The following is a 16,901-nucleotide window of genomic DNA, read 5'->3' on the forward strand; positions in this document are numbered from 1 at the left end:
TCAGAAATGTGAGAATCGCAGTAAAACCTAGTGTCACCGTAGCATTATTCTTTTTAATCGTAACATCCTTGGTTCGCCAACCGTCAGCAACCGCTGAAACAATTCGACGGTTAAGATCTTCCCACGCTTCCCAAACACAACACGTGCCAAACTATTAACACCTCCCCGCCAAAAACTGAAACAAATCTCTCTCTCTCTCTCTCTCTCTGCAACTCCCCAAATATTTATCTGCAAAACCCCTTAACTCAAAGATGTGATCCTCTCCGTAGGCAAGTCCTACCTCTCTGTTTCATCTTTTCTCATTTAGATTTCTTGAATCCCTGAGAAATTTTGAAAGCTTTTCCATCCAATTCTCACTCATGGTGGTTCAAAGGCACTTCTACATCTTCATCACCACCTTCGCCGCCTGCGTCCTTGCAGCCTCCGCTTCCGAACTTGCAGAATTGGGTAATTTTGATTAGAATCCGTTATATTTTGCGTTTCTTATTCTTATTTCTATATTAATTGTATAGCCATGTATGTATGTACCAATGTGGGTGAATATATGGAAGGGTTGCGATAGAGAACGGTGTCCTGTTCTTTTACCAACATACGATGTCTACGTGGCATGTCTTAATTGGAGATTAAACACATTGGGCTGCGTTCACTGTAGAAAATGACTTGATTAGGAGCCCGATGCGTTTTAAACTCCAACCAAAACATGCCACGAAGACACTGTTCTTATTCTATAAGAGCGAGACACCTTACTTGATCCTAATTCTATATGCAAACGGATAGAACTTTTGGTCAAATTATCAGACATGGCTTTAAAATATTTACGTAATGGGTTAATATGTTCGTCTCTGTAAAAAATTTTGAGTGAATTTACCTTTATAACTCTTTGGTTTCTCAAAAATTGCGTAACCAAAGGGGTATTTTTTTTTTGCATTGTATGTATGTATATGTGAATGACGGATAAATTTATCTATGGGTACGTAAATATTTTAAGGGGAATGGTAATGTCCAAGACCTTATAGGGACGTTAACATTCTCCACCACATTTACTTTCCAATAATAGTCCTGCCCATTTTGTCTTTTAGTCAAAAAGACAAGAGTATGTTGGTTGGCATTGATTGTCAAAGTATTTATGCAAATAAAAGATTTAAATTCAAATATTAAAATGCCCTTATAATTTATTATGTAAATAAACATTTATCATCCAAAAGGCCAACATACCCTATCTTTTTCACTAACAAAAAAATGGGTATGGGTATTATAGGAAAGTGAATGGGGTGGAGAATGCTAATGTCTCCATGAGATCTTGGACGTTAGCATTTCTCATATTTTAAAATCATATCCAATTAAGTAATTTTTGAATTTTTTTTATTAGACTGTAAAACACCCTACATGGTGAAAATTTATGTATGTATGTATGTATTTATGCTTATTGGGAAGAAGACTTTTGCTCCAAAGTTGTAGATTTCTTAAGTTTCATTATCTCTATTATAGGGTCTTTATTTCGTTAAATTTGAAGCTTTATGACATTCTCGCTGCTTCGTTTTTTATGAATTGCAGATAAATCACCATCCTTACCAAGCTTTGCTTTTAGTTGGTTAGACAATAAGGATTCATTTCAGGCAGGTGACATAGCAACCATAAAGATTAAAGTATTGGGGAATTTAGACAATAACACAAGTCCTCTGTTTGATGGACATGACCTCAATCTAACACTTACAGTGAATGAGAAGATGGGAAATAGTTCATATATATCTGGTGTTTCTTTGGGTATTGAGGGGGACCCTATGAACTGGAATATTTCTTTCATACCTATTTTGGTTGGTATGTTAAATGTGGTTATCAACGATGATCGTTATGGGATTTACGACTCGTCACTTCATTTCCAAGTTATAACAGGTATTATATTACCTTAAAGAACATAATAAGAATTGGTTTATTTACTTCACAGTGTTTGGGATTTTTCTTTTCAAATGCTACTTTTTTATTACTATAGTATAATTCATTCAAGTTGTTTGTCTGCATATTTTAATAGAATAATGATGAATGCACATGGTCTTTGTACGCGGTTGGGTACGTGTCTGACATGGCAAGGGCCCAGAACCGCACATCTTTATTCCTGTGTATCCCGATGAAGATGATCTATGGTTCTGTGTCCTTGCCATGTCAGCCGCGTACCCACTTGCGTACCATGACCGCGTGCCTTTATCATGACTCATTTTGATAACGTTTACAGTTTTATCTCATTCATAAAAGATTCCCTTCAACGTAATAGAAGTTTATTCTGTAGTACAGATTATAATGAAGCCTTGTTGTTTCTATATATGATGCATCATATTTACATATTTCGAAAATATATGATCTTGATTGGTCGATTCATCATCATTTATGCTTTATCCCTACTATTGGGAGTCGGAAACATGAATATGGTTTCTACGTTCAGCTCAATCTAGAGCCATATCTTTGGTAATTCTACGAGTTTTCATGTCATTTCTTACTACATCAATCCACTTCAATTTTGGTCTTCATGTCACCCTTTTAGAACCCTCAACTTGAAGCAAAGCACTCAGTGGTGCCGACAGTTCTTATTTTACATGCCCAAACCACAATGGACCAGTTTTTATTTCCTTTAGGAGCTATTTTTAATATCTTTTTCACTTATCCATCGATGTTCTATTTTGGTGCCCAACGTCATCTCTTTGTTTAATTTTTGGTTATATGTTGTTAAAAAATGTTTGAGTATTGTTTGGTAGGGAAAACAGTATAACAAGAGAATACATATTAATGGTGCACTTAAGCTAATACTTTTGAATAAACCAATATCAACCTATCTTTAAAAAAAAATAAGAAAAATAAGAAAGAGATTTCTACTGATCTTCTAATATGTCATCTTTAAATGCAGCATAAGTTACAAAATTAACACAAGTTAGTATGCAATGACCAATTTGAGCCATACTTTATGGGGATCTACTTAATTTAGTACATTTGAGCTCTTGAAAGGTTCATTATAGATTACTTCCAACCTTATTCTGTTAAAAGAATCAGAATTTCTTGCATTTTATTGGTTAAATTTATTCTTTTCGTATATTGTTAACCCCACTTGCTACCGTCTGATTGAAGGGCGAATGTACCCGTCAGTTTGTGTTGCTTCATGGAGGGATCTTGTGAATGAGTTTGTAGCAGGGTCAAGAGCTACAATTTTAATACTACCTAAAGATGCATTTGGGAATAATATCTCATCAATGAGCGAAGAACCAAACTCGTATAAATTTACGGTGTCCACATTTTATGAAAATCGTTCCTTTTCAAGCATGCCCTATATCACCTACTTGGGTTGGACTGTATTTGGCTATATAAGCATTGAATTTATTGCAATCACAACTGGAAGCCTTATACTACAGATTGAGGGAGGAAATCAAACATTGAATGGATCTCCCCTACCTTTCAAGGTGAAACCAGGTGAGTTACTTTTCGATAGTTGTCTGCCATGTATTGGACCACAATTATTTTATTAAAATAATATGTTCTTATAATAATAGTGCTTAATTGTTATTAAATCAATGTGGCACGTTTTGGTTTGGAGATTAAACACATTGGGCTGCATGCAATGTAGAAAACGGCTTGGTTAGGAGCCTGATGTGTTTTAAACTCCTACCAAAACGTGCCACGTAGACACTACTTGATCCTGATTATTTCAATATATCGTTATTCTATGACAGGGGAGATGTGCAACTTGTCTCAAATTATCTTAATTGCATCTTTTCGTGTATAACAAATAATTGAAAGATCATATCTTGAGAACCCATTTTTTGTTATCTTATGTGCATTTGTTCATATTTCATGAAATCGAATATGTTGTATGCTATACATATCCGTATTTTAATTTCATTTGCTCTGACCTTTCTACAGGACCATTGGATATCACCAAGTGCTTAGCCAAATGGAATTATGAAACAAATGCCTTGCAAATATTTTCTAAGCTGGAAATCTTTATACACCAACAAGACCAATTTGGTAACCTTGTACCAGGTTTATATGCATTTGATGCTCTAGTTATTGATAAGGGGACAAATTTGTCTATCCCTATAGCAGATTTGTACTTCAAAGAAGTGGCACCCGGCATTCAGTTATTTTCTTTCAGCGTAGTCGAACCAGGGGACTTTGTGCTCACCATTGGTGATATGGAGCAAAATCAAAGCATCTCGAATATGCCATATGACTACACTGTCTTTGTAGGTATGTAGGTATGTTAATGTTCAATAAACTCATGATAAAAACATCTAGAGAGTATCTTTCAAGTCTCATAGCTCTTAATTGTAATTATATAAATGTTTTCAAATAGGTTATTGTGATGGATTGAACAGTGTCGTCAACGGATCAGGCTTGGCTAGTTCTATTGCTGGGGAGATGTCAGTATTTTCAGTTTATTTGGAAGATAAGTATCATAATCCATCTCCAGTTGAGGCAGAAAGGCTTCGAGTGCTAATAGTAAGGAAAATTGATTCATATAATGTGTGGCCAAGAATATCTCCAATGCAGATTGTTGATGGTAAAAGATTTTGCTAATGTTATATTCGTCGCCTTCAACAATTATCTTCAATTGTTATTTTGAACAAGAGCCTTGAATCTTTGTAACAGTGCATGGTCCCACTGGGGAGATTATAAATGGTGCTCCTGCACCGTCCGTGGACCTGAGGAACACTGTAAGGAATACATTTACATTATTTGATTTGAAGACATTTTTTTAAAGAAGATTTCCATAGATTAATTCAAATGTACTAATAACAGTTCTCTTTGAAACTCAGTCTGGTTCGAATTTGAAAGTTCAGGCTTACGCTTTTTATGTGTTTTATACTCCCGAAAGGTCTGGGACCTATGAGATTCATGTATTTTGTGGAAATATTCCATTAAATGGTGGCCATTCATACACAATGGAAGTGAGACCAGGTACTCTTGTTTATCTTATATGATTCTTTTTTTTTTTTTGTAACATTTAATTTGACTTTTGAGAGTAAAGTTAATTTGTTGCATTATTGAGTCAGATTTTTATTAGTGATGGACTGCTTTTACTTTCTTTCTCATAGTGACGAATAATTTCCTTTATCGCTGCAGGTGAGGTTGATACAATGCTCTCAAGAGTCGTCAAATTTGTTGACAAAGTACCGAAGCTGGTTAATAACGAAATAGTGGTGCAACTTGTAGATTCATTTTCTAATCCTGTCTTGCTCGAACAAACAAAGCTTAGCCTTGATTTTCATTCGGTTAATAGTTCTGGTTTCTTGATTTGGACATTTGTGGATAACAAGGATGGATCATATATCGGTCAGTATCTAGCTAAGGACATTGGTGCTTACGAGATATGTGTTTCATTTGATGGAAAACATTTACCTCCTTGTCCCTTTTGGACCTATGTATACAGTAGTAAGTTCCATAGCGGTGACTTTCATTATTTAACAGTTTCTTTTCTTTTCTTTCTTTTTTGTGGGTAATGTTTAAGCTTAGATTCACATTTTGATTGCATAAGTCGTAACAAATATGACTTATGCTTAGTTACATTTATTCTTATTAATATGTGATGATTAACAATTTGTATTATGGTGTCTTCTAGGTGAATACTTTCCTAAAGCCTACAACGATACTATTTCTGTTTGGGAGGACGAATCAGTTTCTTTTGATGTCCTAGGAAATGATTACTTCGCTGGTGGCAGTGTGAGCATTGTTGAATCATCATTTGTAAGTTATAAAATTTTGAGAAAGAATTGTTTTATTAGAAACAATGCCTTGTTGATCTTGGGTTAATTCCATTCAAGAAAATTGCCAAGGGTATTTTCGTAATTTCATGAATATTATGTAAAACCCTAGTTAGGTTTCCTAGGGTATTTATATTTCTTGTTTTTGGTGAAAGGGTGTAATTTGTAGCTGCAAGTTTTCTCTTCATAGTGGAATTGGTGTGATCCGTGGACGTACCTCAATCTTGAGGGAACCACGTAAAAATCTGTGTTTCTGTGCATGATTTGTGTTTTGTTTTGATTGTCCCTGTTTTTCTAAACAAATTGTACTACTAGTAGAAGATGGGAATGTGCGTTACATATACTCCACAAATAGCTGATGCAACCTCATTGGCTCAAATTGTATATTAAAATAGATTTCTTTTTAGAAACTTATACTTTGTTTACTACAAAGATATTCCTTATATTGTTGCATTAAAGCTATAAAATCATTTTCATTCAAGTTACAGTTATTGGTCATATAGAAATAGTAAGTAGTTGTTGGAAGAGTTCTCCAAATACTAGCACTTATGGCTACTATTTGTTATTTGGACAGCCATTTCATGGGTCACTTCTTCAGTATGGGCAGCTCTTTAGATACACACCTTATAAAGGATATTTTGGGAACGATACTTTTTCTTACACGATTACGGATATAAATAACAACAGTGCTTCGGGCACTGTCATCATTTCTGTCCTCATTACCCCACCCCAACTTGTTTCTTTACCTGTTCAATTGCAAGCAACCGAAGATGTGATAAGTCCCAGATTTGGGTAAGGTACTAGTCCCAAAATTTTATTTTATAAAGGAAAAATGAAGAAGTCTCCAATATATATATTTTCTAATTGAAACTAATTCTGATCTTTTGCAGCGGTTTTCCTGGTTTCGAGATAAAATATTCTGATCCAATGGAGAACATCTCTGTCATTCTCAGTGCAAAATCTGGGAATATCTTTCTTTCTCCTATGTTAATGCAAGTTTGGCAGCCAACTTGGAGTGGACTTGTGGTGGACAGAGATGAGAAGAATTTGATCTTAGCAGGCTGTGTGGAAATAATTAATTACGTCCTTCAATCGGTTCAATATCTTGGGTATGTATGCATTGAATCAAATTATATTGCACTAAACTGAACTTTATAAATTTGAGCTTTTCTAGATGTTTTGTGAAGTCACAATGCCGTAGGTATTGTATAATATTAGTTATGAAAAGAAACTCTTAATACACAGCTGGTCACAAAGCCTCGCTATTGCCTACCTTTCTTGTTATATTTTAGTTTTCTGCAATTTTGGGTACTCTTTTTCTTTCGTTTGCTATGTTGTTTTCTCTCAATAAATAATTTTCTTTTGTTCAAGTTTGAATTGTCTTACAAAGAATGTTTCATCTGTTTAAGCACTAAGAAAGGAACCTTCAATTAATAGTAAAGATCTTATAAGAGGGCGTGAAATTCTCTAGATTGCATGCATTGATCCTCATGTCCATGCATAACCATTTTTGTGGATGAATGCCCCGTGTTTCACAAAGTAGGCAGATATTAAAAGAAGAAAAATGGATGATATTTTATCTTATAAATAATTTCTCTAATTATAGTTGATTTGAATGAGTGAGAAGATGAAGATGCTGAGATGATTTGTGGAATGACTAGGAAAGACAAAACTAGCAGTATATTTGTGAAAAATTTAGAATAACTCCAAGAGGAGAGAAAATAGAGAAAAGTCCATCGATGTGGTTCGGGGGCCTATACAAGAAAGGCCAATAATAACATAAGGAGTGCTCTAGTGCACGTTGAAAGATATAAAAGGGGCTGGATGAATGCTGACAATGACATGGATGGAGTTCGCAAGAAAGGATATGAAGACACTTGCCTTGATTGAAGGTATGGCTCAAGCACGAGTCCAATGTAGAAAGGGGAATCTTGTTGCCCACCCCAATATTTAGTATAAGACGTAAGATGGTGATGATTATAACTGATTCTAATGAAACTTCAATTAAATAATGCATGAATTTCCCACTAAAATTTAATTACTATTCATTATAGACTACAGATATAAAAGAGCAACAACAGATTCTCAAAATAACTTGAACCACTCTAATTTAATTCTTCAACATATTAATAATTTACGAATAACAGTTAAGACATAAATATATGGACAAAAAAGTGATAGTTTAAATCTTGCAAAACTATTTATGAGTTAAAATTGAAGGATCTTGTAGTCAAGTCCTAAAAAATTCATTTATTTATTACGTATGAAAATGACAAAATTTTTCACTCAGTACAATAATGTAGAACAGATAGTGTTCTTGTTTCTGCTCTTAATGAACTATGCCCAATTTCTAACCTTTCCTTTTTCTTGATTATGCTTACAGTGATTTTTTCCCTCAATTTTTTGTTCTCTTATTACAGGAACGGAAACTTTTCTGGAGACGATGTTATCAAAGTCTCAACTATTAACAAAATTGGAGTCCATGACACTCATGTTCCGGTGTTCGTAGAACCTATAAATGACCCTCCATTTATTAATGCCCCTGAATTTATTATATTGGAGAAAGAAAATGAAGATGGTTCTCGAATCTTTGACGTACAAAGAGACAAGTTTGAGTTCTCCATTGGCGATCCAGATCTGTTCAGCTTTCACGGTATGTTATTGAATAATATAATTAATAGAGTTTGAAATTGTGTTAAAGGTGTTAGTTCAAAATTTGAAGTAATTCTGATGATGCATCCATCTTTTTCTTGATTTAGAAGTTTGATCACATTGGGGGATTGTATTGCAGGTAATGAGTCTCACTTTATGATCACACTTTCCATGGAAGTTAATGTTGGAATTCTAATAGCCAATCTATCGTCCGATCTCATTAATACTACTGAACTGAAGTTAAAGAATAGTTATCAATGGCAACCTCTTCAGACTTTTGTTACTATTTCGAAACATTTTTTGGTTAAAGCAAAAGGAGTTAGATTTCATGGAACAATTAAGGACTGCAACGAAGCCATGCAACGATTGTTATATCAAGTGAGTGCACCAGTCTTGAGAAGAGAACATCATGATCAAAATATTTGCGAGTTTATCAAATAATATTTCCATGCTTGGTAAAAGGTGTAAACCATGTTGACAAACCATTTACCCCAAAAGACCAATCTGATGGGGAAGGCACAACTATTAATATAAGAGGGTCATGGGTCGAACTGGGGCACGATACGTGAACACGTGATACTTGGGAGTGGAGGCAGATAACATAACACTCAACACTTCCCCTCACCCATAAGGGTGAAAAATTCCCTCGAGGAGACTCGAATCAGTGACCTATACGAACCTAGTGTTCTGATACCATGTTGACAAACCATTTACCCCAAAAGACCGATCTGATGGGGAAGCTGCAACTATTAATATAAGAGGGTCACAGGTTGAACTGGGGCACGATACGTGAGCACGTGACACCCGGGAGTGGAGGCAGATAACACAACACTGAACAAATCTTGTGTCATTTATACTCATTTATGGGACACTAAGTAGTATGCATATTTTTTTTAGTGTTCTCATATTCTCTCCTTTGTACAAATTGAACTGCAATTGCCATTCGCTATAAAATGCTTGGAATTGTTTCTTTTACAGGGTGAGGAACACGGTGCTGTTCTAACGGTAACTGTAAACGATATGGGAAATTACGGATGTTATCCTGATTGTTCGGAAATGATGTCAAAGCCGCTTTTTACGGAGGCTACTATAAATCTCATTAGAAGACGGCCAATGAGTTCCCTGGTGGCTCATGGTAAGTATTCAGTTACTACATGTTGAACCGTAAATAAATTTGTCTCGAATAGATGATTTCCTTCTCTTGGTCACAAATTTTCTTATTAGAATTGCGAAGACGAAAAAAGAGTAATGATCTTTATGTTTATTTAAGATTGGGTTTTGAAACTATTCAACATCCACCTTTTTCTCAATATGAATAATTCTACTTTAAGTCCACAACTTTGGTTCTTAAATCTCTCCCTGGAACATAGTCTATCATAAATATTTGATCTATTGTAATCTTTCAGATAGTCACAAATAGAACATAGTCTATGGAACAGTAACTATAGGTTAGGTTGACCAAAAAGAAGAAAAAACACCAATCATACATGAGACAAGTTTTGACGTGGTTCGGCAAACTTGCTGACGTCCACAGGCGGCGATGAAGATTTCATATTGATGAAGTCATTGTGGCAAGAATACAATTTTAGGGTCTTCCAAAGAAGAACTATATATAGCATCTTAGGGTTTCCAATGTATTTTCTAATACCAAAAATATCTCCAGAAGTCCTGACCCCCCGACACTCTGCGATGAACCCGAATCCACAAAAGTAACCTGAGATTAGGACCATAAGCAACAGTCACTTCATGTCCATTACATGTCACTGTGGGGTTTTCTTGATTCAGCTTGGTGAGGTACAGTAGATATTTTATGAAATTCATTTATGTTGATCAACTAAAAAATTTACTTCATTGTGGTACAGCTCTAGCTTCTACAATCGTGATCGAGTTCATAACAATGTTTTTCCTTGGAGGGCTACTTCTGTTTTTCATATGTAAATGTGCATTTCTTCTTGGAAATGAAAGGAGAAGTCGTCGTACCAAGGATAAAAAGTTTTCCAAAGTAGAAAAACTTCAGGAACCAACCGTAAGTTTGCTTAATTCGTTCTGTTCTCTTTTGCACGATAACCATTCTCCTATGAAAAAAAAAAACTGTCTTTTTTATTTTTTCATTTGTTTATTTTCCCAAAATTTCCTAAGTTGCTTAATGGATTCATCACATGCTTCAATGAATCTTCATGTTTTTATCTACCATGCTCTGATCATAAAAGCTCATGAAATTATGCTCTAGTGTGATTCCATATTCTTTTCATGGATACAGTCAAGTGCAACATCATCTGAGAATGCGACTTGCTTCAGTGCCTGCTGTTCAAGTCCCTTCTTGCTTCGGAGCCAGCTTTCGAACTTCCGTCAGCGGTAATACTTTTTTTACTTGAGAACTGCAACAAATGCTTTTTCAGATTTGAAGATGAAAGTGAAAGAAAATGGGTTCGGCTGAAAGTTAAAAGGTGCTACAAAATGTTTATGTTTGGACATCAATCGGGAAGTCTTAATAGATGAAACTCAGGTCGGGCTGACAATCCAACCTTACTGTTCATATAAGAACATGCATGGGGTCACATTCTATGTTTTTGATGGGGATTTTAGGCTGAAGCATCCATCCAATGGAACTATCCTAACCATCTGTCAACTTTTGTATTGAGTTACTCCATGTAGTTCAACTGCCCATCATAAAGTGAGGGATTGCATGACTAAGTTCACCCAGTTGTGTTAGTTTTGGCTGAGGAGATATCTTAGGTAGGATCGACTTAGTGGTGCATCTGCATTTGGCCTTTACTAACCAGGGGTGGATCCAAGATTTTTGGTTAGTAGGGGCTAAGTGCTATAGATGATCGACTGGTAATCTTGGTTTCCTTATGTTCCAAAACACATCCTTCTCCTCCAAAAATCCTATCTTGATCTTCATGGCCGAAGGTTGAAAGAGAAAATCTGAAGGTTGAAGACTTATCTAAAAATCCTTTAATCTTCAAGTTAATAATTTCTAGGGCAAACAATTTTTTTTAATCTATTAATCTCATTTTAAACCCATCATCTTCAATTTCTTGTACAAGTCCTTGATTTTTCAATTTATTAAAAAATAATTTGTACTTCTTTACAAATCTAAACTTGTTCTTGACGTTTGAAGGTTGGATTGCCAACATGGTCACGTGGGCCTAATGATGGTTTTGGGAGAGATAATTGATGTTGAGAGGAGAGATGATATGATAGGTATCTAATTTAAAGAATGAGGGTATTTATAGGTATTCAATCTTTTAAAAGAATTTTTAGTCCCACTCAAGTTTGTTGGGTAACAAACTTGGTAAAATAAGGTGTTCCCTTGGAGTTGTCAGAACTCCAAGGGAATTTTTGTAATAAAAATGTGATAGTGCGGTCTGCCCTTTAAATCTCTCTTTTTTAGAACTTCAGGGGGCCTGAATGTTGTCAGTTTAAAAGACACATGGGGTATCTCTGATATCTATCAAACTGTAGATGAAGACCTATATCTATAAATCTCTCTTTTTTTAAAACCTGAGTGGGCTGTCTTCAGTTTCAAACACACATGGGGTATCTCTAATATATATATATATATATATTGCTTATCGTAGGGATCCCCACCCTTTGGGTGGGACTAATACCAAGGTCACAGGCACCACCCCCTCGGAAAGTCCTACGTGCAACTGGTTGAGTTGAGGGTCAACCATGGAGGTGGCCCCAAGGATTTCATTGCTTCATGGGGTTTCAAACACTTGACCTACTCTTCATTAGGAGCTTATCAAGGCTCGGCTTGCCACTAGGTCTACCCCTTGGGGTTGGTTAGCTCTAATATTGATCAACCTGCAGGGGGTGCCCTGTAAATCTCTCATTTTTTTAAAATTTCAGTGAGGGCTGCATGTTGTGTCGGTTTAAAAAACACATGGGTATCTATAATATAGATCAACATGTAGGGCCTAAACAAAAAAAAATTCTCATAAAATGTAGTGGGGGCTATAGCCCCTAGTCTTCCTTACTGGTTCCGCCCCTGGTACTAACAACGAGGCTGAATACGAAGCATATACTGATCATCCTATCTTTGGGTATACTATATTTATCTCTCTAAATTGTGGCATGACATAGAAGCTATAAGTATTTCAGGTAAGCCACATTGTCTTTTTTGTGTGTGTGTGTGTGGGGGGGGGGGGGGGGGGGGGGGGGGTGTATCACTACCGTGTCATCAACGAGACATTCCTTCTTTTTGTTGGTTATCTTTCTTGGTCTTTCCCCTCAGTCTAAATCTTTGTGTTCATCTTTGTTCAACTTTCAGGTCACGCCGTCACTCAGGAAATGGAGAATCCAGGAAGGATGAATATTTTTCATTTCAATCTTCTAGTGATCGCTGTCAGCGAACTCCTCTCACCAATTTCATGCCTCTTTCCATTGAAAAGGACAAAGAGAAACTGTTTGATAACATGGGGAGGAAGTGATGAGGTGAACAAGTTGTTCCTTATTGTCAAATTTACTTGTCTAGTGGTAGAATGATAAGAACAATCATGTCTAGTGGAAATGACATCGGATCTTAGTGACTAGAGTGTGGAGCAAGAACAAAGGAGTGCCAAGCTCAAAATTATCCTAATGTGTGGAGAGCTTTCAAAGCATTATGTATTAGACATAAATATCGATTTGGTTGTTCCATGCTTTCTTTTGTTTTGTCTACTCCCTCTATCTAATTTAAAAATACCTCTTTTATAATTTCAAATTAACAATTTTTAAGAAAGTAAGCGTATTTTATTTAATTAATTACGCATTGAAATATACTTTTACTTTCTATCGTTCCAACTCCATGGCTCCACTACTATCTCTAGTTCCAACTCCCAAGTCTATAGCTTGGTTGCATTTTTTGTGCCATTGTTACAGTGTGATAGTATGACTTAGTTTTTCCATGCTATTCACCACTTCTAATTAGTTACAACAAATCATTATTGTTATTTATTAATAAGAAACATCCTGTTTATGTTTTAACAATTAAAAGTTTCTTCAACTTGAAAGGCTTTTGATTAATTCTGTAATTATGGTAAGAGTTGTGCTGAATTGACCTCTCTTTGGTACCTCACATCACACATCCTTATACATGAAAGTGTATAGGAACCATAGATGCTTTTCATCGAGATATGAGTGAAAAAGCATCTATGGTTCCTATACACTTTCATGTCAGAATGTACGATATGAGGTACAACCTTGAGGTCACTTCAGCTTTATTCCTATAGTAATATTTTAATTTTTTTTTCATTGTTACAGTATTGTTGTTTTCCAACAGGTTGCAATCTGGGCGGGTTGAAGGGTAGAACCTAGGCTCGACTCAAGTTACAGAGCCCCAAACCAAGCTCAGCTCAATCCGAGTGATTGAGCTAGAGCTCATTAACACGACCTTGAGCTTCTAACCTTGGGTTGAGTTTGGTTTAGCCCAAGTAATCAGGTAGTTTTGTCAGGATTGGGATGGTGGAACAAGTCTAACTTTGTTTTGATTAGCAAAATTTTTTTATATCTTAAACAAGAAATATCCTTACTATAAATAAATTTTTTATATAAACAAGAAATAATTAAAAAAATACATAGTTAACATAAAAATATTTATTTACCCTCATATAGTCTTGGGTTGAGGTTAAGATGGGTTGCCCAAACCCTCAATCAGAATTAAAGTCGGGTTGAGTTATTCTATTCCAGCCTCTACTCATCTTCTACATAACTTGGCTGGGCTCTCCCATCATTTAGGTTGATCCTAGGTTGAGTTTGGGCCAACCCTCCCAAGTTGCTGACAACTAACATTTCAGTGAAATTTTGGGACTTAAAAAAATAATAAAGGAAAAGTTGAAGGATTTATATAAGAGTCTCGGTCTAGGATGGTGTCTCGTTCTTGTATTCTACGTGGCACATTTTTATTGGATTTCAAACACGTTGGACTGCGTGCATGGCTTGGTTAAGTGCCCCAGTTGAGGCATTATTTGCAGCTTCTTTGGTCACCTCATAGGAGATTGGCATTGTGAGATCTCGTGATCGAAAGAGTGGAAAGGAAATTAGCCGTGTGGCAGGCAACCTATTTTTCTAAAGGGGCCAAGTTGATTCTAATTAAAAACGTGCTTTCTAGTATCCCGGTGTACCTCTTATCTTTGTTCAAAATGCCTTGAAGTGTGGAATTGTGGCTTGCTAAGATTTTTTTGAAATTTTTTGTGGCATGACAAAGAAGGAGCTTGGGAGCATCACCTAGTGAGTTGGAAGAAGGTGTCCTCAGATAAGAAGAGCGTTGGAGATAGCCTATGGAGACAAGCCATAGCAGCAAAATTCGTTTTGATGCTTTTGGGTGGGAAAGTAGGGTGGTTAGGACCTCACATGATTGTGGGTTATGGAAAGACATCGTTAAGATTATTCATTTTTTAAAGTTGAGAACTTTGGTTTAAAGTGGGAAAAAGTAACAGGGTGAGATTTTAGGAAGACATTTGGTACAGTACTCGTTCTCTTAGGGAGGAGTTCCCAACCCTTTATTCCATTTCTTCAAAGAAGAATCTACTGGTGTCGAGCTTTAGAAGCTCGATAGACAGAGAGTGGGTGTGGGATTTTGATTTTTGCAGAGCCTTCAATGATTGGGAGTTGGAGGAAGTTGGGAGGTTAATTTCCATCGTTGACAACATTGAGAGAGAGGATGAGAGACTTTGGAGAGATAACAAAGATGGGAGGTTTTTAGTACATTCTTTTTATCACTCTTTGTGTAATGTTGGGGGGTCATCTTTCCCTCACATAGTTATTTGGGGCCCAAAAGTTCCGTTGAAGATTGCCTTTTTTACTTGGACTGCAGTGTTGGGTAGAATTCATACGGTGGATTTCTTGATACGTAGGGGAATGTGTGGGGTTAATTGTTGTGTTTGAGAGATAGGGAGTCAACATACCATCTTCTTCTTCATTGTAGGTTCACTTCAGAGATTTGGGCGCATTTCTTTAACTTGTTCGAAGTGTCAACTTGCTTGCTAAGAACAATTAAGTATATCTTTGTCTCATGGCTCTCCCTTGGGTATTCTTTCTCAGGTGTAAAGAGGGTGTTGTGGAATATCATTCCGTTTGCAATTTTTTAGAGTGTTTGGAAAGAGTGTAATAGTCGCACTTTCAAAGGAAAAATGAAGGAGTGGAAGGAAACAATTTTGTCTACTTTGAGTTTTGTCTTTTTCTGGTCTAAGGTTTACAAGGAGTTTAAGGTAGGGATGGCTTCAACCTGGGCGGGTCGGAAGGTCAACCCAGGCTCAACTCAAGTTGTAGGACCCTAAACCCAACCATCAGGTTAGAACTTGTTAATCCAAGCTCAACCTGAGATTAAGGTTCTTAAATCGGATTGAGCTTGGATTAGCCCAAGTTAGATAATTTTGGGCGGGTTGGGCTCATTGAGCAAAGCCTAATTTCATTTTAATTAACATATAAATTTTATTTTATATCTTAAAAAAGAAATACAATATAAAAAACAAAATCACTAATAAATAAATTTGCACACAACCTCCAAATCCATAAATTTATGTCATAATTTTTTTTTCCCTTTGTTTTATAAATATACGTAGAAAGAGAAAACTAATCATTTTTTTTAAATAAATAAAAAATATTTATATGTAAATATATAGTATCGGGTTCGGGTTGAGTTAGGTTGCCCAGAGCCTCAACCCGAATTCAATTCGGATTGAGATTTCCTAGTCTAGGCTCAACTCATTTTTCATATAACCCAAACCAGGCTCGCCCATCTATTAGGTTGAGTTTGGGTTAGCTTGTCCAAGTTGCTTCCCTAGTTTAGGGGGGTGTTCTTTGAAGTTTTTGTAAGTAATTGGGTAATTGTGTGTTGTATTTCTATGGAGTAGTATCTTTGTATTAGCACTTGCTTGATTGGTCATCTCGGCTGATGTTACTCTTTCTAATGAAACTTTGCTTAAAAAAAAAAAAAAAAACCGTGTCAAGTACCTTTATTATAAGAACGGAACACCGTTGTGGATCCTAACTCTTTATGTAATTAATAAAAGTACAAGGAAAATAGAGGAACTTTATAATAATTATAAAAAATTAAAGGATCAACAAAAAATTACGATGAATTTAAGGGAATGCTATAGAATTATAAACATTTAAGGTACCTACGTATAATTATGAAAAGTTTGAAGACACATATATAATTTGGCAAGAGTCCGGCTAACCTTAATAAGTTTGTAAGGATTTCAACCTCACTAACTAAGGCTCACCTTGTGGCATTCAAAAACAATGTCAGATGCTTCATGTTTGTCGAGAAAAAAAAATCTATGAACTTTGAAAAAAGATTTAAAAAAAAAAAAATTATTTTTCTCTTTTGAATTTCAATTTTAAGTTTAGAAGTTATGTGGAAGTTCGATATTCATCCATTCTCAAAATCTTGGATCAAGTTCAAAAGAAATTAATTTTTTATCTTTGAAGAAAATTAAAGGGTTGTGGTGTTGGATTGCTGATGTGGTAATCATCTGAGCAAAACGACCCTTGGTAAGACTTAAAATCTTACAT

The 16,901-nt window shown here is 35.7% G+C and overlaps 1 protein-coding gene across 3 annotated transcripts; it reads left to right on the forward strand.

The window, feature by feature from the left end:
- Positions 1 to 193: 193 nt before the first annotated feature.
- GEX2 (gamete expressed 2) lies at positions 194 to 13,084 on the forward strand. 3 transcript variants are annotated; one of them, XR_015180931.1, is made up of 17 exons: positions 194 to 447; positions 1,555 to 1,893; positions 3,115 to 3,453; positions 3,904 to 4,230; positions 4,337 to 4,543; positions 4,633 to 4,697; positions 4,800 to 4,941; positions 5,107 to 5,415; positions 5,603 to 5,727; positions 6,319 to 6,536; positions 6,635 to 6,853; positions 8,165 to 8,397; positions 8,536 to 8,774; positions 9,375 to 9,531; positions 10,259 to 10,422; positions 10,657 to 10,902; positions 12,676 to 12,812. XR_015180931.1 is itself a non-coding variant. In XM_086451856.1 (17 exons), exons 1-17 carry the CDS (start codon positions 360 to 362, stop codon positions 12,833 to 12,835), a joined length of 3,426 nt encoding a protein of 1,141 aa, XP_086307982.1. In that variant the 5' UTR covers positions 194 to 359; the 3' UTR covers positions 12,836 to 13,084. The 3 variants fall into 3 exon arrangements, 1 of the variants encoding a protein (XP_086307982.1); XR_015180932.1 differs by having other exon boundaries at positions 10,657 to 10,843; positions 12,676 to 12,811; XM_086451856.1 differs by having other exon boundaries at positions 10,657 to 10,751; positions 12,676 to 13,084.
- Positions 13,085 to 16,901: the final 3,817 nt, after the last annotated feature.

Source organism: Akebia trifoliata, chromosome 8, assembly GCF_017979445.1.
Source record: "Akebia trifoliata isolate Shusen 1 chromosome 8, ASM1797944v1, whole genome shotgun sequence".
Taxonomy (NCBI): Eukaryota; Viridiplantae; Streptophyta; class Magnoliopsida; order Ranunculales; family Lardizabalaceae; genus Akebia; species Akebia trifoliata.